This window comes from Mus pahari, chromosome 3 (assembly GCF_900095145.1).
Source record: "Mus pahari chromosome 3, PAHARI_EIJ_v1.1, whole genome shotgun sequence".
Classification (NCBI taxonomy): Eukaryota; Metazoa; Chordata; class Mammalia; order Rodentia; family Muridae; genus Mus; species Mus pahari.
In genome coordinates, this window is record NC_034592.1 from 52,733,730 (window position 1) to 52,759,238 (window position 25,509).

Below are 25,509 nucleotides of genomic sequence, written 5' to 3' on the forward strand. Positions count from 1 at the left end.
ATAAAGAACTCAAGAAGTTGGACTCCAGAAAAACCAAATAACTCTATTAAAAATGGGGTACAGAGCTAAACAAAGAATTCTCAACTGAGGAATACTGAATGACTGAAAAGCACCTAAAAAAATGTTCAACATCCTTAATCATCAGGGAAATACAAATCAAAACAACCCTGAGATTCTACCTCACACCAGTAAGAATGGCTAAGATCAAAAACTCAGGTGACAGCAGATGCTGGAAAGGATGTGGAGAGAGGAACACTCCTCCATTGCTGATGGCACTGCAAGCTGGTACAAACACTCTGGAAATCAGTTTGGGGGTTCCTCAGAAAATTGGACATAGTACTACTGGAAGATACAGAAATACTACTCTTGGGCATATACCTAGAAGATGCTCCAACTTGTAATAAGGACACATGCTCCACTGTGTTCATAGTAGCCTTATTTATAATAACAAGAAGCTGGAAAGAACCCAGATGTCCCTCATAGAGGAATGGATACAGAAAATGTAGTTCATTTATATAGTCGAGTACTACCCAACTACTAAAATCAATGAATTCATGAAATTCTTAAACAAATGAATGGATCTGTATGATATCATCCTGTGTGATGTAACCCATTCACAAAAGAACACACATGATATGCACTCAGTGATAAGTGGATATTAGCCCAGAAGCTCAGAATATCCAAGATACAATTTGTAAAACACATGAAACTGAAGAAGACGGAAGACCAAAGCGTGGATATTTCAATCCTTCTTGGAAAGAGGAACACAATACCCATAGAAGGAGTTTCAGAGACAAAGTTCAGAGCAGAGACTGAAGGAATGACCATACAGAGACTGCCCCACTTGGGGATTCATCCCATAAACAACCACCAAACCCAGACATTATTGCAGATGCCAACAAGAGCTTTTTGATAGGAGTCTGATATAGCTGTCTCCTGAGAGGCTCTGCCAGTGCCTAACTAGTACAGAAATAGATGCTCATAGTCATCCATTGAATAGAGCACAGGGCACCAATGAAGGAGCTAGAGAAAGTACCCAAGGAGCTGAAGGGGTTTGCAGCCCCCTAGGAGGAACAACAATATGAACTAACTAGTAACCCCAGAGCTCCCTGGGACTAAACCACCAATCAACACATGGTGGGACTCGTGTCTCTAGCTGCATATGTAGCAGAGGATGGCCTAATCAGTCATCAATTGGAAGAGAGGTCCTTGGTCCTGTGAAGGTTCTATGCCCCAGTATAGGGTAATGCCAGGGCCAGGGGAGGGGATAGGGGATTTTTGAAGGAGAAACTAGGAAAGGGGATAACATTTGAAATTGTAAATAAAGAAAATATCTAATAAAAAAAATAATAGGGTTCGCTATGACATTTACACTCATGAATATAATTTCCTTCTTTTAAACTGGGCCTCAAATTCCCACTTGACTCAAAATAAATATGATTATTATGAGACTTTTCTAGTAATAATGAAATTAAGACTTTGAAGTTGCATAGTCGTATGTTTGGTTATTGTCTCTATTCCTTGCTATGAAGTTAAATCATCTAACTGCTTTAATTGCTGCTTCTGGGAACTGTAGTTAGAAACACCTATGGAGTTCTTGAACAATTCATGTATAGATTACAGATAGAGCAATAAGAAAGTTCCACACACCCTATACAGGTAATTGAAAGGCAAGCACTACTCTTATTAAAATATCATTTAATTTCAAAGGAGACTAATCAACTGGGTTACACACCAGCTCTTGTTTAATTCATGGGATGCAAGCAAAATGGAAAAGCATCTTAGTTTGAAGTGGAAAACCTAGTAAGGCTTAACACATAGCTTTTAAGGAAAATCCGAGCTTCATTGAGGATGGATCTGACAACATGAAGATAGTGGTGGCATGATGGAATTTGCTTTCCTTTTTATATTTGTTTATTTATTTTGGAGTTTTTATATAAGGTTTTTGCCACGTTTCCCGGGGTTATATAAAGCCCTTTATATAACCCAGTCTGGTCTCGAACACTCGTCCTACCACTACCTTAACGTCTAAATATGGAGATTAGAGACATGGCCTGTTATATCTGGCTCTTGTGATGCCATTTTTTCACACATAAACCTACATGATACGTCACTGTCTAAAGACTAGCCACTAACCCCGAGAGTGTGATGTTTAGCAGTTACAGATGAGCTGAATGGTAGGAAGGGGCTCCAGGACTCCCTAAACTCACACACTTTCAGGCTTCCGTTTAATTCAGCAGGCATGATGAAAGTTGCAGCAAACAGCTATCTCACCCTGCAGAGTGCCTTACGATCTTTCCGAAACAAATAGCCATTGAATTTGTAGGCTAATTGGCCCCAGGAGAATATAATTTTAACACCTAAAGAAAAGAAGAACCGGTCTGGAAAGAGCAAGTGATGATTGTATAAAATAAATGATTCTGAAAGTGACTCCTTAACTCATGTAACCATGACTCATTAAATTAACCACTGGTTACATACAGAGAACTTGAAATATATATCCAGGACCTAAATAGTGGAATATTGCTCAGCGTGTAGAGTGCTTGCCCTGCACATATGAAGCCCTAAGTGTGATACACAATACTGCATAATGGGTATGATGGGACATGTCTATAGTTAGTATTTGGGAGGTAGAAGCAGGGGGCTCCGAAGTTCAAAAAGTTACCTTCATAGTGAATTTAGTGCCAGTTTGGGACACATGAGATTTTGTCTAGAAAAGAGAAGGAACCCCATGTACACATAAACACTTCATGTTCATGACAGTATCATGTGAACAAGAATGCTTATGTGATTAAAGTGCATTTCTTCGTGTGTTGTACAGGGTTTTTAAAACCAATTAGATCATGAGGCTCTGACCATTGAACTAACTGTAGAAAGGTGGCAGAACTGTGGCCCATGGGGCTTGTTTGAAGAAAAATAAGTTATTGTGTTTAGCTGTCTGTCCTTTTGTGTCTTGTCTTTTCCCCTTCCTGCTAAATATATGGGGTAGGTAGGTTTATAGAATTAGAAAATAGTGTTTAGAATGAGGAATGACTATTAATGTGCAATAGGTTCATTTTGGAAAAGTTGACATTTTAAAGACAGCTATAGTCACTACACATGGCATGGACCTTTTGTGACATAGTATATATTTCCCAAGCCAGGGGAAGTGATCCAGTTCTGAGAAAATTAAGCTGGGTATCATGTTGGGAAAGCATCACACATGACGCTCTGTGATCCATGAGATACAGATGCACCAGAAAATAGCTGTATATGAGGAGAGGAAAACCCCTAGTAGCAGTGAAGTCAAGGGCTATGGGTTATCCAAAAGACTACTTTAAATGCCTAAGTTCTTATACATAAGAGCATCTTACTTTAGCCCAACACAAACTTGTCATTATAATGTTCAGGAGTTAATGCTAGAAACTTAGCTCAGAACTCTACGGAGTTTTTGTTCATATGTAGCAGTAAGGATACCTGACGAACATCAATATACATAGTGAGTGAACATAAGGGGGAATCTATGAATTACATTTTTATTCAGTGAGTTTGCATATTTGATAAATCTTCAAAATTCTCCTGATGCAGCTTTGCTAAAGGATCAAGAAAGCATTTGAAAACTATTGTGTTCAGGACTCCTGGGTTAGTTTCTTTACTAGTCATCTCCTCAGGAATGCTAACCCACGGGCTGCATCTGTTCTCATGGTCTAGCATTTATGTTCACTCCTTTCTCCCTTCATGTTAAATCTGTGGACATTCATTTTTGTCTTTCTTCAGTAATAATCTAACTTCCATCCATCTTTCTTTTTATCAAAGTAACCTGGCAGAATTCTAATCTATACATACAATGACAACTCATTTTTCAAACTTGCTGCCAAGTGATTGAATTTTGGAAGAGAAATTCTCACAGCTAGTGGACAATCACATTTCAAGTAAATGAAGTTTTTAATCAAATTAACATGTAAAGTGAACTTGGCCATCCAATCCCTACGTTGACCCTATGGTGCATTCTCCTCAAACCTCCACTGTGAATTCCCCTTTTCCTTCTGTAGTATCCTTCTCAGCACCTCACTCCATTTTCTACGTCCTTGGAGGAAAGAAGAGCTACTGAGTTTGAACTTCATCACATTTCCACCGACTCTACAGACTACCACTCCTTACTTCGTCCTGCTTCAGCAGAGATGCCTCTGCCCTCTGCTCTTCCATTTTCTTAAAGGCTTGGCCTCTCTCCATGTCTGCTGTATCCACCCATTCTATCTCTCTTGTATTAATATTCATGTATTACTCCCCACCCATTCCTATCTGCAGGACAGAAATCTCTATAAAAATCCATAGTAAAAATAGAAGCCATACCCCTATTATTTAGATACCCTTTATGGCTGAACTGCCTACGCACACCATTCTTTTTCTTTCTGACTTCTTATTCACCTTTTAAAACTCCCTCATGTGACGTTCATGCCCCTCCTCTGACACATTTTTCTAATGAACACACTTGACGAGTTCCATGTCATTTACAATAATGCAAATTTCATAAAAACGAAGTAACAGTTTAATGTCCAGCCAGAAATGAGAGGTATATATTTTATATGATTGTTTTACATGTTTGGGATGGCTGAAAATATTAAATGTATGTACTTCTAAAGGTGATCAAAAGAAAATGAAGACAATGCTTTAAATATTGATCCAAAGAAGTTTTGTTTTAATGTTTGTGCCACATCAGCCTTAAAATTCTGTTTACATCAACTTGATATTTTTTCCCATGCAGTAAATCTATTTCTTATTTTTTAGCTAGATTTTATTTTTATTTTTGCTTGGCCTTTAAGGGTCTGATTGGTTTAGGTTTATGAGTCAGGATCACACATACCTGAAGCTAGCCTAGAACTCTGTATTGCCGAAGTTGATCTTAAACTTTGATCTTCCTGTCTGTATCTCCCCAGTGCTGGGGTGCTAGTCATGTGAGTACATCTGGATGTTTGGGGTTTTTATCTGTAGGGTAAGTGGGCCAGGATGGCCTTAAGTTTGTGGCAATCATTCTGCTACCGTCTCCTAAATGCTATGATTATAAGCTTGGTCACTACACTCAGCTGTTCTGATGTGCATTTGTGAAAGCCAATTATGTAGTTTCTTGGGAGGTTGTTGCTTAGATTTAATGTTTCTAAATTTTGCTTTTAAAAAGTATTTATACAAATATACATTAATCTCTAATGCAACAGGTCATTTGAAATTTACAATATTGGAAAAATATGTGTATGTATTTCTCTTCTGTTCTTACATACTGGCTAGTTCTGCTTTAGACTTTGTCTTCTACTTTCTCGAAAAAGTACTTCTTCCTTATCAACATACCGAGGTGTGTGTGAGTTCCTGGAGCTCTCTAGGTAAGGCTTTCAGAACTGAACAAGTGAAATATGCCTTACTGTAACTGCTACAGACCTATGGCTTTCATTTATAATCTTCACCATGGACAAAGGTTCTCCACTTTTTTTGTTTGTTTGTTTTGTTCTCAGTTCAGTTGTAATACTTCAGTGCCTATGCTTTGTGAAAAATGCACTTCTTAAATAGTTTAAAATTGTTACATTCTATCTAACATCTTTTAAACATTGCTTGACCATATATTTACATTAAATTTTGCTCCCCCTTCTCATAAAGCCTTGCTGTGTGGGGATGCTTTATTCTGTTATGAGAATGAGTGTCGGCCTTGCCGTGTAGTAACTTGGTACATGATAGCTAGCTAAAGGACTACTGAATTCATAGGGGTCTCATACAAAATAGACCTTGTGAGAGAAAATTTATGTGTGGTAAATCCAGTTAAGATTAGAAGGGAATTATTTATAATGTGTTTTTCTAAAAATTTAGCTTTTAAAAATCTATACTGGTTCACTAAGTAAAAGTAACTTTGTTTCCTTGAAATTTTGGTGTATTCTTATATCTATCTATCTATCTATCTATCTATCTATCTATCTATCTATCTATCTATCTATCCATTTAGAAGGGCCCATTAGTCATCTCACAATGGTATCTATCCTTATATAAAAAAAAACAAAGAATTTGCTTGATTTGTAAAGTACCCAAATAGTACTCAGACAATAGGTAATTCCATGCCTACTTTCAGTTATTCCTCTATGGTTTAATATTATTATTAAAATGGGTTTTGAAAATCAGAGAAATTTTCATTATATAAGAGAATTTGTTATTCCAATGATTAGACAGGTAAATTATTCTGCTCTAATGATGATAAATCAATATACTTTATAAAACTAAAATCAAAAATATCAAGCAAAACAATTAAATATCAATAAAAGCTTGACATGTTTTCATATTAACTCATATGGGCAGCACTAAAATTGTTAAGATAAGCCCTTTGATTCACATCAGATGATGTATACCGGGTTAGACAAATACTGCTGTGTGCCTAATTTGGAGAAAATACAGAAGTATTTAAAATAATGTAATTTAGCTTATAAATATGGATAGCTTGAGTGGTTTCCTAACTCATACTAACACCTATTTACATTCTTAAAGACCCTGCAGTATGTGACTTGTCTACTCTATAGTAGAAAAAAGTAATTTAAAAACTTGAAAATAGGAAATATAAAGAAAAATTTTCAAATTGCAAATCTTGTCTTCTCTTTAGGGTTAGGTTTTTAGAATCACGTATTTGGATTCTTCCTTTAAATATAATAGTAGTCAGAACCTGTAGATGATTTTGTAGTTAAATTATATCAGAAATAAAATATTGCAACATTAAAATGGAAAGTCTAAAGTAAATGTATATCCTTAATTTCTTAATTGTTAGTAGCATTCAACCATGCAGTGATTGCATAATGGACCCTTTGATAAACGTCATGCTTTTTTGTTGGTAACTTCCAATGTCAACCTCCATGGAACAATGTGTTATTCCTTTTCTAGCTATATTTTATCTTTAGAAGATTTAATGATATAATTATTAATTATCATTTTTATCACATCCATGAACACTTCTTATTTCACTAAATTGTCAATATAGATAATGAATTTTAACAATATACAATTAATTCATAGCCAATAGGCAACTGAATATTATTGGGCCCATTTAAATTTTACCAGTAGACATGTAACCCTCTAAATGGGTGACATTTTAGTGGATCACTTGTTTCCTACCTGCGCATACATACAAATACATTTTTGAATAAAAATGTGTTTCAAGCACTAGCTATAATAGATAACTCTACTGTACAAGGCCATCATTGTCCTGCAAACTTCTTGGAGTAACAAGACTGCTTTGAATCCTACATTGGTAAGTAACTCACTAAGATCTACTGCATCTCAAAAAATATATTTGGAATGATAGAACTTTGATAGTTTTAGTTTAATTTAATTCAATTATAATTTAAAGATTACAATGGGCCTGGAGTGACAGGGCTTTTAACTAACATATGTGAGGTCTTGAGTTCGATATCCAGAAGTATAAAAATAACTACATAAAAATAATAAACAGAAGACATGAGAAATATAAGAAATTAAAAAGAAGACTAATAGTTAAAAATAGCATACATTTGTGTCATTTTTATATCCTGGATTTTTTTAAATCAATTCAATTGTGGGAAATTCTGTTATACAGTATGAATTAATGTGTTAATACTCTTTAATTATAGACATAAATTTAATTTCTTTTATGTACTATATTCTCTCAAATGATCTTAATTGATTTTATGTTATAATCAATTATAAACGAAATAATCTTAAGTTAAAATAATGAAAACAGTAACAACAATAACAACAAAACAATGAATGCTTAAAGGAATATTAAGGTGGCCAGATGTTAAGAATTCTGAATCCCAAATTGAAGCCAATCAATCCTGTTATGGTAACAGAAAGAGGCATCTGTGCCCATGAGTTCAGCCAAACTCCCCGAATTGAAGAGTTGACTAAAGGAGTAGTGTTAAATTAAATTTAACCCAAAGCTATCTCCATAAACACAAGAACTGCAACCAAGTGTGGCACAGAAACAAGCTACAGAATAGCTACTACCATCTTGTAATACCTTCCTGTTTGGTGTACCTACCAATGTATTCTAAGCTAGCCTTGATTTATGTCTTTGTTTTGTAAAATTATAAAAACTTCATGAAACTGCTTCCACAGGGGAATATGAATTTGGTGTAACCTAAGTCTTTGTTCCAGGTCATGGTCACTGAAAATGTCTCTAGAAGACACTATCTCTTTAAAAAAACACTATTAAACTACCCTTAAAAAAAAAAAAAAAAAGAAAGAAAAAGAAAAAGAAAAAGGAAACAAGCTATCACTAGATTCACCCTTATAACAAGCAGTTGGCTCTTAACCAATCACAGCAGCTGGACTTCAGCTCATCACCACTGCCAACTGGTCAGACCATGCCCATTATAAGGCAAATGCTGACCTATAACCCATAAGCTATTTTTCTAAGCCATAAATGTTTTCTGTTTGTAAATGGTGCCTACCTAATTGACTCACTGAGTTCTGAACCTCCTATTGTTTCTAAGTCAGCTGGGTACACAAATTAGTTTTTGCCCAAGCAAATTCTAATAATTTTTTTTTTTTAAGATTTTTCTTCTAACCAGAGTCTGAAAGACATTCCAGTTACAAACTCAGAACTCAGAATAGGATAAGACTTATAATATAAAAAGAATGGCAATAGTGTAAGTGTTAAATAATTTTAGGTAAAGAATAGCAAATTGAATTTTTTAAAATGAATGTGAATGTGGACAAGTATTTATTTTATTTATCATTTCTACTGCACACAAATTAAAAAATGATATTTTCTAGAGTATAGGAATTTTAATCCTGCAACATGGCTCCTCTAGCAAGGGAACATACCCAAAGACCTTTCAAGTCTATGTAATCAAACTAGAATGCAGACAGACATGCCCTGGATTACAGTATGATCTGGCTGGAATACAGATACACCTTTACTCTAAAACAATGAAAGTAAGGTTAATTTATAGAAAGATAGTCACATCTAATTGACAGACAAAGTGATGAATCATAGAAAAATTTACAGAATGAGTCAGATATAGAACATGCCCAACTCTCATGAGAATAGTATAGAAGATAGGCTACTTAAGAGAGCAGAGCTAGGGGGGGGAAGAAAGAGAGAGAGACAGAGAGAGAGAGAGAGAGAGAGAGAGAGAGAGAGAGAGGCAGCTTTATTAGGAGAGTTGTATAGAGACAGGTTGCAGGTGAAGACAGAATGAGCCAGAGAATGAGAAGGGGCAAGAAGATTAGAACACATTGCCAGAGTTAGTATAAGGCCAAGCAGAGCAATTCAGTCAGAAGCTGAGAGAAGCCAGCTTGAATCACTCAGCTTGGAGGGGAGTTTGAGGCAGAACAGCTGAGTTGAACTAACTGGCAAGAGTTCAGAAAGAGCTAGTAGGTGTGAGTTATTCAGCAGTAAGCCTTTGAGGTGACAATTACTATTCCATTCTAGAAACTGAAAGCTGAAGATATNGATTATAAACTCCAGAAAGTGGAAGATTTCAGATTGATAACTGGAAGAAAACAGGTTAATTTGTAACCAAACTGCAATAGTAATGAAATACATATTAAGTATTTTACTGTGAAACTTAATAGTTTTCTTCNTATCAGCCCCATTGGCCCTTCTTACACTGTTTTGCTATCTCAGATAGGATTGGTTTGCTTTTACTTTACCACTGAATATCTAAAAGCATTTAGAAAAAAATTAAAAACTCCCTGCTGATAAATGAAATTCCATTTCTTTTTGGCAAAAGGATATAACCTAGTAAGGTTTATTGTTTTCTGCCTCACCCTTAAGTCAGATTGTAATCCTATGTCCTCAGTTCACTAAATAATATCACTTAGACACTGTTCAGGTGTCAAGATGCACATAACCCTGACTTCATTTTTCTTTCCTGTTCATCAATAGGTCTTGTGAAAAACAATCTAAGGGAAGATATTTAGAGAGCGTGCAGTGTGTGCATTATGTGAGATGTCTAGCATATGCTGTGTACCCAGCAGGCTTCTGAGGTTATGTGCAGATCATATTCTTATACTAATGGGGATATTCCACTGAATCAGTCTTTTCTGACTCCATCAATCAGATATGAGAATACTATCAGAAATAGTTATGAAGCCTATCAAATTTACCATTATGTACAAGAATGGTATTGATAAAATTAAGTTGTTTAGGTCTTATAGAAAAACCTACATAAATATTATCAATAGGCAAATATCTTAATAGTGATAGTTTTATCATTGTTATCATTAATGAGCTATATTATATTATAATTTTAATTTGTAAATACAAAATAGAATTACACTGTATATCACACTATATAAGCAATCTTAGTCTTTTTATATAAATAAAACTATAGAACAAAATCCATATGATATACTTATGCAATAATTAATGTGAATCATTATTGGTCCCTAGCAGCTTGAATCTTGTAGAAATTTGTTGTTATGGAACTAACCCAGGTTCCTACAAACCGAATCACTAGACAGCTAGGAAAAAGAAAGACTTATAAAATCACTTGTACCATGATAGGAAAAAAAAATCCCATGCTGACAAGTTTCTGTTGTGTATTTGAATAGTTTCAAAATAATTAAAATTCAAACATATATGAATTATTAGAAGAGAGTCACACTTATGCAATTTCTAGGAGATAGAAAACACAGGGACATTCTTACTTTTTAATTCTTCTTCACTTTCAGCGGTATTCATGATGCTTTCTAATGTTTCATTCTGTTCAAGGTCTTTCCGGAAACATTTATGCTTCAAGTTGCCCATAAACAATTGTAGTCCAATTAGTGCGAACACACTGAGACAGAACACAGTGAGGATCATGACGTCAGAGAGCTTCTTCACTGACTGGATCAGGGCCCCCACGATGGTCTTTAGTCCTTAAAATGTAGGGGGAAAAAAGAGGCATTTATAATGACATAAAGGCTCTCAGTGGGAAACAAGTCAAAACACAAGCCTAACTAGGAATGCATGCATTATGTCAAGTCAATGACCTTAAGTAACTGAACCCAGAGAAGTCCCCAGATCCCAGAAGGTGGATCTATACAACTTGTTCTTATGAAGTACAACAAGTGGTTAAAACTAGTAAAATATTTCCAAGGGATTATCAGGTTCAATTGGTAAGTAAGGTGGATGCTGAAACCATATCCACACTCACAAATATAATCGTTTTGTATCTGCTAATTCAGTAAGTGATGGTCAAACAAACCACCGCTACATAATGGAACTAAAGAAGAAAGTGATTGTAGCACATAGTGACGACATATACTGAACCACTTTTCAAGTTAAGAAACAGCTTGATAAACCATTCAAGGAAGAAACAGAAAGCAGTAAAAACAATGTCATGCAATGCCTACATGCAGATATTTCCTGTTTTCTTAATGATATGATGTTCTGATTAGTTGAAATTTTCCTTCCTGAGAAAGTAGAAAACCAATCCTTTGGCAGGAGGAAAAATTTCAAGTGGAGATGTGAACCAAGTGGTCATCTTCCTTCTCCAAGACCCATGCAACTGATTAAACCCAATGGCTGACTTTTTAAATAAAAATTGCAATAGAAGCAGAAGGAATGTAGTCTGGTTCGAATTATGGAAGAAAATTATTTTCTCCAAACAGTCAAAGCCAGCCCTTGTGTTTAACCCCACTCTCACCTGGAATGACTGATATTGTTTTCAATGCTCGGAGAACTCTGAATGTTCTCAACGCTGAGACATTGCCCAGGTCCACAAACTCTGTCACATATCTGTAATAGGGGAGTTTATACACAGACACAGTGACAACACACACACAGACAAAGTAAACTCCCAAACAGCTGGAGTTGAGCGGCCTAAAGCTCCACACCAATCACTTCTTACCTGGGATTACAGAAATAGTTTTCAAAGCTCTCAAGACTCTGAAAGTTCGAAGAGCTGAAACATTGCCTAGGTTTACAAATTCTGTTAAATACCTGTAGGATTAAATCAGAGTTATTCAGAATCTAGGCAGAGTGTAGAATACTTACCGTCCTGTTTTTTTCTATATGTAGCTTGGCAAGTCTTTTTCTTTCCTAATTTAACCTAATGCATATGATTTGAATCATTTGATAAAAAGACATATTGTATTTTAATGTGATTCATAGACTTAAATAGTCAAATTAATTAAATGCCTAGTATAATAATATAGAGTTTTAATCCTCTATAAAATATTGAGAGCAGTATACTAAGTAAAAGAATTCAAATTCAGCAAATTCCACTCAGATAAATTGACCAGCATAGTAGGTTTCCATAGAGCAAAAGTAATATAGTGTTTCAAAGGAGTCTGTGCTTAGAGGGAGTGGAGGTACCTACTAATCAGTGGAGGGTTTCTTCTTGGAGTGAGTAAAATATTCTCAATTTACACAGAATTGGTGCCCATAAAATTTGTGAATATCCTAGAAAGCACTGAGTTGCATAGTTCAAAAAGACGAGCTTCGTGATGCATGCATACTAATGGAGAATGGGGGACCACGAGAAGGGTCCCCATATTGCCACTTTCGTATCCACACGAGAAAATGGAGCTAAGGCATACTCTGTAGGCGGGAACCCTGATGAGTATGGAGTTGGGGAGGAGTGAGGGAAACAGACGAGAAGTCTCAGACCCATCTGAACTGGCTGAATGCCTCAGATACTCTTACAATTCAAGGTGATAGAGGAAATTATGTAGGGTTGGGACTTAAAGGGTTTATGAGTAGGAGTACATTTGTAAAACGACGGGAATGACTTAAAATTACAGAGAAAGCCAACTGTGGTGCTCTTGCAGTAGCTGCACAATCCATGGTAGGAGCAACGTGTGGTGACAACTCAGTTAGGAGTATTTGACTTTTCATTTTAACACGCTTACTAGCCCATGAATGCACACACTGTGCTTAGAATTAGAGGCCTTAGTCATTAAGGAGTCAGGAAGTGAGAGCTTCTGAACTCAGAAATCCACCTGCCTCTGCCTCCCAAGTGCTGGGATTAAAGGTGTGCACCACCAGTGCACGGCTTAAAATAAAGCCTTAAGAAAAAAATACGTATCCAATTAACACTGTATATATACATGTATAACACATGTCCACTCAGGTACTGATCAGGAGAAAAGATAATCCTTATGCAAAACTTGTTTTGAGTGGAAAACACTTCCTGGAAATATATGACTGTGAATAGGTAGTCTTTTTTTTGCAATTCTATTTACTTGTAAAGGTAGCCATTTCGTGTAAGAAAAATCAGCCTCCAAAAATTGATTTACCGGAATATTATTCTGTGACATTCAAAAATTTCCCAGATCAAAAAAAATTGAGAGTACTTACGCAAAAACAATGACAACAAAGTCCAGCCAGTTCCAAGGGTCACGGAGGAAGGTGAATTCGCCCACGCAAAAGCCTCTTGCAAGGATTTTTATGAGTGATTCGAAAGTATATATCCCAGTAAAAGTGTACCTGAAGGAGAGAATACGTTGAATATTAGGTGTGAAATGAGTAATGTCTCATTACAGTCTTTACAGTTTATTATCACTGATTAGTCACAGGAAGGCATCTCTTGGAGGTTGCTATTAGTGTATGGATCATTACACCTCTTAAAGTAGATTGTGCAAGGGATGATTTCTAGGAGCTCTTAAAACATCCTTTTCGCTGGGAGTGGTGGCGCACGCCTTTAATCCCAGCACTCAGGAGGCAGAGGCAGGTGGATTTCTGAGTTCGAGGCCAGCCTGCTCTACAAAGTAAGTACCAGGACAGCCAGGGCTACACAGAGAAACCCTGTCTCAAAAAACAAACAAACAAACCAAACCATCCTTCTCAGCTGCACACAGGTACTAGATCCATCCAGAGAATCCCAATAGAGATTATAAGAACAACATAGCCAATAACATGAGATGCACATCATATTTATGAACAGGAAAGGGGATATGATAAGCTTACTCTTTCAGAAACACTGTAGCATCTAATAATGATTTAAACCCTCTTCACAGTGAGTTAACATGGAGTAGAGAGAACTGAAAAGAAAACTGGATGCAGGAGAGGATAAAATACATTGTTTTATAGACTCAAATTCTGAACTTCTGGAATGAGAAAGAACTTGAAAATTACCATTTAACCCCCGTTTCATATATACTAATGAGCACTTACTCTACATTTTTGGTCCATTCTGGAGGGCTGCTCATGGTCATGAATATGCAGTTTGTCAGAATTGTGCACATGATTAGCATGCTGAATAAAGTAGCTTCCAGTCAAGGAATATGGGCCACCACATCAGAGGAGCTGATGATGACACTGGTTGAAATGCAAACAACTTTTTTTTTTTTTTTTTTTTTTAGAAAATAATCAAAATGGATGAATAATTACCCTATTGAATAAAATTATCATTCTCTAAAATTCTAATAAGACCATTCTCTCATTCTCTTATGACACTAAGTTATATTGGAATCTATAAAGATTTTTCAAGGTGCAGAAGAGCCTATATGTCTGAATACAGGAGCAAACCCAACATCTTGATGACCTGCTTAAGGTAGGCTTTGGAAAGGATATGAGTGCACTAAAATCTTAATAGATATTCTTCTCAGAGGACTGAAGGGAGACAGCATGTACAAAGCAGGGGTGGCGTTGAATCGAAAGATGGCTTTCCCTTTGTTCAATACTATAAAAGTCTGCAGGAGGAAAAAGAGACAGGGTGAAGCTGAACTCCCAACACTTTAATCCATCACATTGTTATGAGCAGTTTAGACCTCCATGTGGTAGTGCAGGGCTGAAGAAATGCTGCCCTGGGGATTTACAAGCACTTCTCATGTGTGGCAGCATCTGTCAGTCACTGGTCACTGAACTCCTAGGCTGTTTGTTTTCAATAAGAATGGAGCTGCAGCCAGCTGTGGTGGTGCATCCCTTTAATCAGTAGAGGCAGGTGGATTTCTGAGTTCGAGACCATTTAGTTTTTAAATGTAACTTTTCTTTCTTTTCTTTTCTTACATAGATTTTAGCAATGGGTAGACACAATCTATCTCTGTTTTTACCACAATACCTTGAGAGTTTTAAAACATTCTGATAATTGTCATTAAATTTTTTAATTGTCATTTAATTGTCATTAAATTTTTTTCCCATAATTTTAAGTCATGTCAAAGCTCCAAGTATCCTTTCTTTCCTTGGTGTGTGTGTGTGTGTGTGTGTGTGTGTGTGTGTGTGTGTACCTGCATGCAGTTGTCTAATGGGTTCTGATGTTTATGCAAGAATGTGCATGTGCACATGGAAGGCCAAAAGACAACTTCAACTCTCAGGTGTAAGTGACAGTGTTTATGTGACAGTGCCTCTCACTGGCCTGTAACTCAGGTTCTGCACACAGAAGACAAGATGCTTGTCTTATCTTATGTGAGCTCTTTTTCTTTTGTTGTCTTGTTTACATTTATGTAAGTGTAAAAAAAGCTTACTACAAGAAATTTTTTTCACCAAGTTGATGGGGGAAGGAGGATGCGTTCATGAGTCTGGTTTTACTTATGTGGGATATCTATTTTTTTCAGGTATAAAAATTGGGCTTTCTTTAAACACATGGTGAGGAATTGTGTCATAAAATGCAAAGAAAGGGGATCAAAACTAACACGAAACCTACTACACTATTACATAGTTTTAGCAAGATCAAGTTGCATTTCATATGAAAATAAAAAAATGAAAAGGATGACTTTTGTGTTTTAAAATATTTTTTCTTGTATTGAAGATAGATTTTTCCCTTACATAATATATCACGGTTACAGTTGCTCTGCTTTCTAGAACCTCCAGTTCCTCCTGACCTCCTTGCTCAACATATTACCATGAGTAGCTGCCAAGAGTGCTCAGCAGTTAGAGCCATTCTCTACTAAGCCTGGTGAGAACTTGGGTTTGTCCCCTAGGACTCACATAATAGAAGCAGAGAAATGACTTCCACCAGGTGTCATCTGACCTCACCTACATACTCCACACATTAAACAAGTGTAACATAGCCGTGACTATAAAACTACCAGAAACGGTTCACCATGCCATCCCTAAGATGGTAGACTTTCTGTTGAACATGTTGAATAGTTAGTTAATTCAAATACGCATGCCAATATCACTATCAGTTTTAACAAAACACTAGGAAGAGGACATATTCTCAGCATCCTAATGTGTATTTAATATAATGCTCACTGCATGAGGTCATTAATTGCCATGTATCTTTTGTATGGAGTGAAATCAAGAGAACTCTCTCACTGAAGTCTCATTACTTACTTTTTTGTCTGCGTAGTATGGGTCCAGGTCCTCCAGGGGCTCTGACACCATTCCTGGGGGAATGTCTCCGTAGATGAAGGGTAGCTGTTTACCAGCTTCCAAGTCACTACTGGGCTTGGGACCTTCTTCCTCATCATCTTTCTTTTCATCTTTGTGTCCCTTGGCTTTTTCTTCAGAAATGCGTTGTTCAATGAGGGCAAGGGACTGTTTTGTGAAGTGGACGAAGCTCTGAGGTCCTGGCGGAGGCAGCATTGCCATCTTCTCATCCTGTAGGTTTTATTTCCCCCTCGGATCCTTACCTAAGAGGCCTGTAGGGAAAGAAAGAAAGGAAAACGTAACCACGTGGTTTCTAGAGAACACAATTTAAAAACTGATGGCAAAAATATCCAGTCTTGTGGTGCAATCAGTGGCTGTGATTGTTATTGATTACCGATGTGACCTACAGCCCTCTAGGAGACAAGACCCTACACTCAGGGATTACCTACATTGGATTAGCCTATTGGTATGACAGTAAAGGAGTATCTAGATTAAATGAACCAAATCAGGAATACCTTCCTTGAATGTAGGGAGTACCATTTCATGGCCTGGACTCCAGGATAGTGTAAAGAGAAGAAAGTCCTCTGACTCAGGCATTAACCATCCTGTGCTTCCTGAGTATGGACACAATGGGCACAATGACCTCAAGGTCATGTTGCCATGACTTTACTGCCATGGTGGACTGTACCCTTAAATAGTGAGCCAAAAATATACCCTCTTTTCCTTAATCTCGCTTTTTGCATATTTGTTGCAGCAAAAAGAAAGCTACTAAGGTGGTCAGAGAATACTTTCCTATAATGCACAAGGACTTTCACTCTGACTTGCAAATCCAAAGAAACAAGTAAACAACCAAACAGCAGATAGACATAGAAGAAGTTACGTGTATCTAAACTCATAACAAAGTATGATGTGACCACTGCTGGCCAAGTAATGTGGTTACTTTGTTAAAATATTTGAATCTAATACACATACACACACACACACACACACACACACACACAGAGTTTCTGACCTATGGTCAAACTTACTTAAAAAAGAAAACAAGCTTTTGATCTGGCACACTGTTATTGATGTTTGTGACTTCTACCTGACAACATATCTGTATTTTAAGGTGAAAAGTGAAATGTTTGGAAATGTTCAGTTGAGCCAGGAGCCATGAATATGCTTTCCTCAGGACCTCAATGGTAATGTGAACATTGGATTTTGTTATCTATGCTAGCAACCAGAAGACTTCTCACTGTGCCTGATCAGCATGGCGGCCAATCACTACTGATGCCAGAATTCCAGAGGGTAAGGCAAAAAATCTTGAGTTCAAGATGAGCCTGGACTATATTGCAAATTCTGTCTTAAAAAAGTAAACAAGCAACAAACTTGACCAACTGTATACTGAGAGACCTCATCACATGCAGAAGAAGGGTAAATTAAGAAGAGTTCCCATGTTCTGCTCTTCTTCCACTCCCGACACCACAAAGCACAATATAAATGGCATGCCAATTAAAGTAGTAACAATATAAACGCATAAAAATATTGTTGAGCTGGGCAGTGTGACACATGTCTTTAATCCCAACACTTGGGAGGCAGAGGCAGGTGGATTTCTGAGTTCGGGGCCAGCCTGGTCTACAGAGTGAGTTCCAGGACAGCCAGGGCTACGTAGAGAAACCCTGTATTTATTGTTGAAACTGTTTTTACAAGCATCTCTCCCATTCCCATTCCCATGGCAAAACCAATAAGCTCCAACCAGAGCAATGTAGATTACTTTTCTCCTCAGGCACCCAGGCATACTGCAAGTGAACTGGCTGAGAAGCAGGGTCCTAAGGAATCTTCAACATGCACAGAGATATCAAAGATGGGGTATGGCTCATCTGTTACATCAGCTGCTTCCAGTGTCTCTCACTCAGTTGTCTGAATAATTAAGTCCATGTAGAAACTGTAGGTTTCATCAGAAAAGTTGAAAGACAATACAAGAATTTTTTAATGTTATTTGTTTTAGGACTTGTAGAACCAATCCAGCTTTTGTGAGGAATGCTTTTTATGGTTTCTGAGTTAGTTGACACGTCATGGTACGTGTCTTCTCATTAATTTTCTAAACTGCTAACTCATCTTTACTTACAGGAAGTGTCTCACCAAACACTAATTCTGCACATTTCTTTGTATCCGTTATCTATAGCTGTCTCAATTAACAGAAAATTAGCTGTGCCTTCCACACACTTATGTGTGAGAAAAACATACTATCCAGTTCAAAGGCAGACTTAGCTTCGTTCTAGCAAAGGCAAATATGATTAGGATTAGTAGCTCACATAATTTTTCTACTGTCATGTAAAAACAGATGGAAGTTTAGGCAAATGTCAGGAGATAATCACAGGTTAATAGAAGGTGCCAGGGTTCTCTGCTTGTGGCATAAAGATGAACATTTCTGAAATAAATTATTTGCATTATTTGCCATTTCTGTATTTACGCATTACAGGCAAGAACAGAAAGGCACTGATAGGTAGGAACAGAGATGGCAAATACTGAATATCATGGAGTGTTATATTTTGGAATAACACATCCATACTATCACTCAGAATTATGAAGCTGCACAATCATGACTGAAGAATACTCATGGGCAGTTAACATTATTAGTTTGTGAAGAAAAATCTCAATTATTAATTAACTGTACAAGAACTGTCCTCACAAACTTGTTGACCTGAATCCAGATGTTGGTAGTTTTATTGAGTTTATATTCATTTAATTTGAGAACAATTGCCACTAATGCCTGAGACACTCCAAAGCATTCATGGAACTCTTGTAGACAGAGGTTCCCAGCCTTCACAGAGTTTGACTGGGCTCTTGGTGAACACGACTGAAGGATTAATAATTATGCACATTCTGAAGTAGATGATAAGCTTCCCCTCTCAAGGATTGATAAAAATCCATGTAATCCATGTAGATACATTTTTATGATCTGTGATATCTACACTCAGTTCCATTGTTCTTATAGTTTCATTTTCATTCTTTTCCCTTCCCTACTCCTTTCTTCCCATTCTTGTGATCTCCTTGTATCTATCTATCTATCTATCTATCTATCTATCTATCTATCTATCTATCTATCTATCTATCTGCCATCTCTCTATAACCACTTTGACTATTCATGCATACCCTAAGCACACAAGCTCTTGAATAATCAAATGTCATGCAAACAGAGGAGGTATGTGTATGTATGGTGAATTAACATTTGCAAAAGTATATGCCATATTTTCTTGATGAAGGACAAACCAATGGAGAACTTAAGTACCAATTTAACATTATTTTCTGGGAAATTACATAGAAACAGTGATTGGATTCTGTCATCTTAATTTAGACTGGGGAAACAAAACTTCATTTTGCTTTAGAATAACACTCTTTTCAAGCAGAACAGGTCTAGTTGGCATCTGAGTGTCACTGAAAATTATAAGAGGCTTGTGAAATGGTTAGCTAGCAGGGTTCTAACAGACAATGTAACTAAAACAGGAAAAACATCAGAATGTCAGTGATGGGATACAGCATGTCTGTTACCACAGATGCTTTCAACTCTCTTGCCTGTTAGATGAGTAATTAAATCATGTACATTTTTATCACTAAAAATGCATCAGGTTTAAGAAATGGTATTTCTGAGCATTTAAATAAAGCAAAGATAAAAATGTCTAATGAAAACAAAAATCTAAATGTACAGAAACTCTGTTTTGAAATTTATATGTGTGTGGGTATTTTGCCTGAAAGCATGGTGTGTACTCTGTGCACACAATGCCCTCAGATTGCCTGGAATTAGAGGTACAGATGGTTGTAAGTCACCATGTAGGTTCTAGAAACGGAATTCTGTCCTCTGGAAGAGCAGCCATTTAACCACTCTTAACCACTGAGCCATGCCTCCAGACCCCAGAAACTCTTCAAAATATTAAATGGAGAGCATCATGGAAGAGTCCCATAGAATTTAAGAGCAGAAGGCATCTAGAAAAATGAAAGAAAATATAATAAAAAGGACAGGTGAAAGTATTTCCTTCATGAACTATTAACATAATAGTGTATCACAATGCAAAACTCAGTGAAGAACAAAAAATGACTATAAATATACAACATTTCAAGTTTTATATATCAAAAATCACAAATAAAGAAATAAAAATTAAAATATGGGAAGCCAGATATTATCTATTAACATATAAAAATTATCAATAAAATAATAGTGATGTTTGAGATGAAATATCTAATAATATGAATATGGTACACAAATGCTTGTAAAGATATTTTGTATACCTAGCAAAAGTCTTCAATACATTGGCTGATGTTTAGTGCCAAATACTTTCCTTTCTAGGAACTTGTCCAAAGCCAATAATGTCAAATGTCTTCTAACAATTATGAAGATGTTTATTGAAATGTTTTTGTATTACATAAAATCATAATCAATACAAAAGTCAAAATTAATTAAGTAGCAAAATGAACATATAAGGATAAACCTTTTGAAGAGTGCTTTTATAGACTAATGCATTATAATCAACTAATAATGGGTCGTGAAGGAATGGAAATTATATTCACACATTTATCAAGCTTAAATTTTAAATGTGTAGAAATACACTCAATATGTAATAGATTTAATAAAATAATCCCTGGTTTTCAATTAGTTATTATTCTTTAACAAAATTTACTGCATTTATTTATATGTTTATGTGCTTCCTTAGTAAAATGTTAAGATCATGTTGTATCACACGTTGTAGGGTGGGCGCCAACCTTCAGTTAGGTTTTGCCTTCACTTGTGTAGATCCTGAGAGTCAGACTCAGATTGTCATGTTTGATTGAGAGCAATTTTACTATATGATCAAGCTTACTAACCTATTATGGATTATTTGAATAGGTTATTCTTATTAGTTTAATCATACTTCTGTTTTAAATATATTATACTATAAAATGCCATACTTGCCAGGCAGTGGTGGTGCACACCTTTAATCCCAGCACTTGGGAGGCAGAGGCAGGCAGATTTCTGAGTTCAAGACCAGCTTGGTCTACAGAGTGAGTTCCAGGACATCCAAGGCTATACAGAGTAACCCTAATTTGAAAAACCAAATAAATAAATAAAATTAATAAATTTTAAAAATGCCATAATTATTTAAAAAATGATAATACTTTAAAACAAAATATTCTGATCTAGCTTTTATTTACCAAATAAACCAGTATTTGTTACTGCCAAATTTAATTGGTACTTTGAAATGAGAGGCTACCATACTCTTTGCCTTTACTATTAACATATATTCTTTGAAGCGAAATTACAATCTTACCCAAAATACCTTTTTATTGCATTACTATTTTGCACATTACTATTTATCCTTAATGTTACAGTGAAGGGTTATTTAGACAACTGCCAAAAGGAAATCCTAAATATGTTACATTGGTACCTGGGACTATCAAATGTTGAAATAAATATGGAGGCATTCTGAACACTGATTTCTTTTCTTAAATCACTAGAATCTATCTATTAATATCTATATGCCTCTTATATATTTCTTTATGTATCATCTATGTCTATCTAGTGACCCATTTTTAATTTTTCCTTCATATGTACTTTTAGTTATACAAAGTGATAACATATTAATAGATACCATTACTATTTATGAATAACAATGACCTTCTTCAAATGGATATGACCCCTTAATGTCTGCATTTCCTGTGTAATCATAAGAGTGGTATCATTCAGGTAATTTCATGAAATCACTGGAAGCCAGAGGGAAAAACCCTAGTGTCCATGAATTTGGAGAAGATGATGCAGAGGAGATAAGGAGATGGAAGCCAAAGGCACAGCATACAGAAGTTTTCTACTACTTTGGAAAGGAGTGATTAGAGTTGACACATATGGCAAGAACAGTAGAAAAGAAGTTGATTAACCCAAGAATTGTTTATTCAACAATGTTTCAGGACATACTTTCTGACATCACCTCCTCTCTATCTAATTATAAAACAGTGTGATATACCCCTAAACTAAACTGAAAAATGAATTTTAGAGTGAGCTATTCTGGGTTACTAGGGTGTTGCTATCCATTGCAGCTAGAAACAGTGGTATCCAGATAAAGTGGGATTTTTTGCTTGCTTCCATTTGCACATATATACTAAACTTGGTCTGGTATCAGGATGCCAAACATGTAAACAGAGCTTGAAGCTATCCTTCCTTTTGAAGAATAACTTATTTGGTAAACAAACCTAAATCAATACACAGGTAGAAACAACCTCCTCCAAAAGCAGTATATGCTTTCCCCAGTAGGGATTAGACAACAAATGATAAATTTATATACCAGTACTACCAAACAGAAATATGTAGACTCAAGTGAATGGATCAGAGGCTTAAATCCAGAAAAGCTCACAAAGTACTATACATGTTAAAAAAAAAAAAAAAAAAGGATAAAACTATTGATCCTTGAGAAGTCTGAGGGTGTAGGAAATCTACTATATAGTATAATAGGCATCAACAATAATAAGGACATTTTTCTTTATAAGTAAAGACATGGTGATCAGAATAAAATATCAATGAACTCTAATAAAAGAAGTCGGAAATTAAACAAAAATTAGAGAAATTAAACTAAAGTACATACTATAGGAAGTTTAAATGGTTCCAGAAATTGGAGCATCACTGTACATAAATGACAGTCAGATTGCCATTAAAAAAATCCCCCAACCCCACTTTTTTGATTGGGTTACTTGGTTTGTCAGAGGTTAGCTTCTTGAGCTCTTTATATATTTTGGATATTAGCCATTTTGAATGGCATAGAATCACTTAAAGAAATGTTCGAAGTCATTAGTCATCAGGGAAATGAGATTCCATCTCTCACCAAACAGAATGACTAAGTTTAAAATCTTAGGTGACAGCACATGTTGGCGAGGAGGTGGAGAAAGAGGGACACTCCTCCATTGCTGGTTGGATGGCAAACTGGTAAAACAACTCTGGAAATCAATGTAGAGGGTCCTCAGAAAATTGAAAATAGATCTACCTGAAGACCCAGATGCACCACCATGGCACAGGGGCATGTGTTGCATTATGTTCATAGTGGCTTTATTTGTGATAACTGGAAGCTGTAGACAACCCAGATGTCCCACAGTGGAAGAAAAGATACAGAAAATGTGGTTCATTTACACAATGGAATACTATTCAGCTATTGAGAAGAGGACATTATGAGTGTTGCAGGCAAGTGAATGGAACTAGAAAATATCATCCTGAGTGAGGTAACTCAGACTCAAAAGGACATGCATGGTATGTTCTCACTACTAAGTGGATATTAGACAAAAAAGTACAGAATACCAAGGATACAATCTAAAGAGCTCAAGAAGGTTACCAAGCTGAAGAGTGGGTGTATGGAGGAACACCCTCATAGGCAAAGGGGAAGGGGGATGGGATGGGAAGTTTGCAGAGGAGAGACCTAGAAGGGAAGGGGGCCAACATTTCAAATGTAAGTAAATAAAATAACCAAACCAAAAAAGAACTACTTAAAATAAAGTGTGTGTTGAGGGAGTGCATAGAGATCAGAGGACAATGTGCAGGGCCACTTGTTGTCTCCTTTTGCTATGTGGGTTCTAGGAATTAAACACTTGGCCAGTAAGCCCTCTTGCTGGTCCAAGAAGTAGATTTAAAATAAAATATATATTTATTTATGTAAGCATGCATGAAGTAGCAGCGATGTTTTATTACTCAAGAATAGAAGAAATTCACATTAGAGATAATTTTGAATTTTGTTTTATTTGAAAGACAATAAATAGAAACTTAAATTTAAAGTGAGATAGGGTAAACACAACTTATTAAATATAGATGAATGGTAATAATCATCACAAAAACAAATATTTAGAACTCTGTGTCTGTTTTCTCATTGGGCAGAGAAGTGTTAGGATGAGGAAAAATGACTGGAGGAAGGAGGGAGGGGAAAAAGAAGGTAGAAATGATAGATAGATAGATAGATAGATAGATAGATAGATAGATGATAGATAGCTGGGTAGATAGATACATAGATACACACACATATAAGTAGGTAGGTGGGCAGAAGGATAAACAGACATATAGATACATTGGTAGATAGATAGATAGATAGATAGATAGATAGATAGATAGATAGATAGATAGATAGATAGATAATGCTGCTTAGAGGAGAGAAGGAAGATAACAGATGACCAAAAGGAGAGGAGAGAATAATAAAATAAAATAACAAATGAGTAAAAATACATCCATAGTGTCCTAGCCTACAACTTCTAGCTGTAAACAAAAATCAAAGCAAGTTTTCCAGCTTATTAATTTTTATTTTTAATTCTCTCTGTTTTAGTCCTCACTCATTCCATTGACAGGATGCCATCACCATCAGTCAGCCCACCTTTGAGCCTTTCACTCTCCCCATATGCATTTGAGGCAGGCGATGCCTCTACCCAGACTATCCCACATAGTCAATCATCCCTCAGACCTGTCAGCGCTAATAGAACATCAGACAATCTGTTGCTAAGCAACAGGCAAGGGCAAGGAAGAACCACTGCTGTGGTAAACCAACCAGGAGGTACATTTATCCTTTTGAGCATTTATTTTAGAAAGCTGAATTGCTAGCTTTCAGCACTAAATGATAAAATTTCCTTCCAAAGCAATAACATTAAAAGAATTATTTTTATCAGTTTCAGAAGTAAAAATGTAGATATTTTATTTTATGTTTTTATTTATTTACTTTAATCTATATTTCATTTAATTTTGGAGAATCCATATTTAAGTATTATATTTGCACCATTTCCTCACCCCTCTTTTATCCTTTCAACTTCTCTTACGAACCCCAACTCCTCAAATGCAAGGTCTCTTATTCTTTTTTATTCTTTACTATTCTTTAAATTTCATTGCTCTCTCCACCCCCCCCCCCACGTTTTGTAAACACAACCTGCTAAGTTCATTAAGTGTTTCTCACATGTGTATATGGATAGGGCTCTGCCTGTTGAGAATTGGATTACCTATCAGGAGGGGCATCCCTAGGACAGACATGCTCAATAGTCATAAATTGCCCAGAGTTTTAGAAATGTACATACCTTTAATTTCTTTCACATCATATTGGTTTCTGTATTTTTTCTAAGTTCCGAGTTTTCAAAATATACTGAATTATATGACCTAGTTTATTGCTTATCCAATATAAAATAGGTTAAAAGAAAGGATAGTCACAGTAATCTGGGCTTACCCTGCAGTGCACATGCAGTAGATGAAGCAGTGCACATGCAGTAGATGAAGCAGTGCACATGCAGTAGATGAAGCAGTGCACATGCAGTAGATGAAG

At 36.1% G+C, this 25,509-nt stretch overlaps 1 protein-coding gene across 2 annotated transcripts in view; it reads right to left on the reverse strand.

The window, feature by feature from the left end:
* The window catches only part of Scn9a (sodium voltage-gated channel alpha subunit 9), a 149,773-nt gene that overhangs the window by 70,290 nt on the left and 53,974 nt on the right, over positions 1-25,509 (reverse strand). Inside the window, exons 2-7 of one of the 2 annotated variants that reach the window (XM_021194855.1) lie at positions 16,193-16,500; positions 14,492-14,610; positions 14,093-14,182; positions 13,277-13,405; positions 11,622-11,713; positions 10,639-10,851 (exon numbers count right to left, since the gene is read on the reverse strand). In XM_021194855.1, coding sequence (XP_021050514.1) covers positions 10,639-10,851; positions 11,622-11,713; positions 13,277-13,405; positions 14,093-14,182; positions 14,492-14,610; positions 16,193-16,450 — 901 coding nt within the window. In that variant the 5' untranslated portion in view covers positions 16,451-16,500. Of the gene's footprint in view, positions 1-10,638; positions 10,852-11,621; positions 11,714-11,825; positions 11,918-13,276; positions 13,406-14,092; positions 14,183-14,491; positions 14,611-16,192; positions 16,501-25,509 lie in introns of both variants that reach the window. The other variant, XM_021194854.1, reaches the window with a different exon arrangement.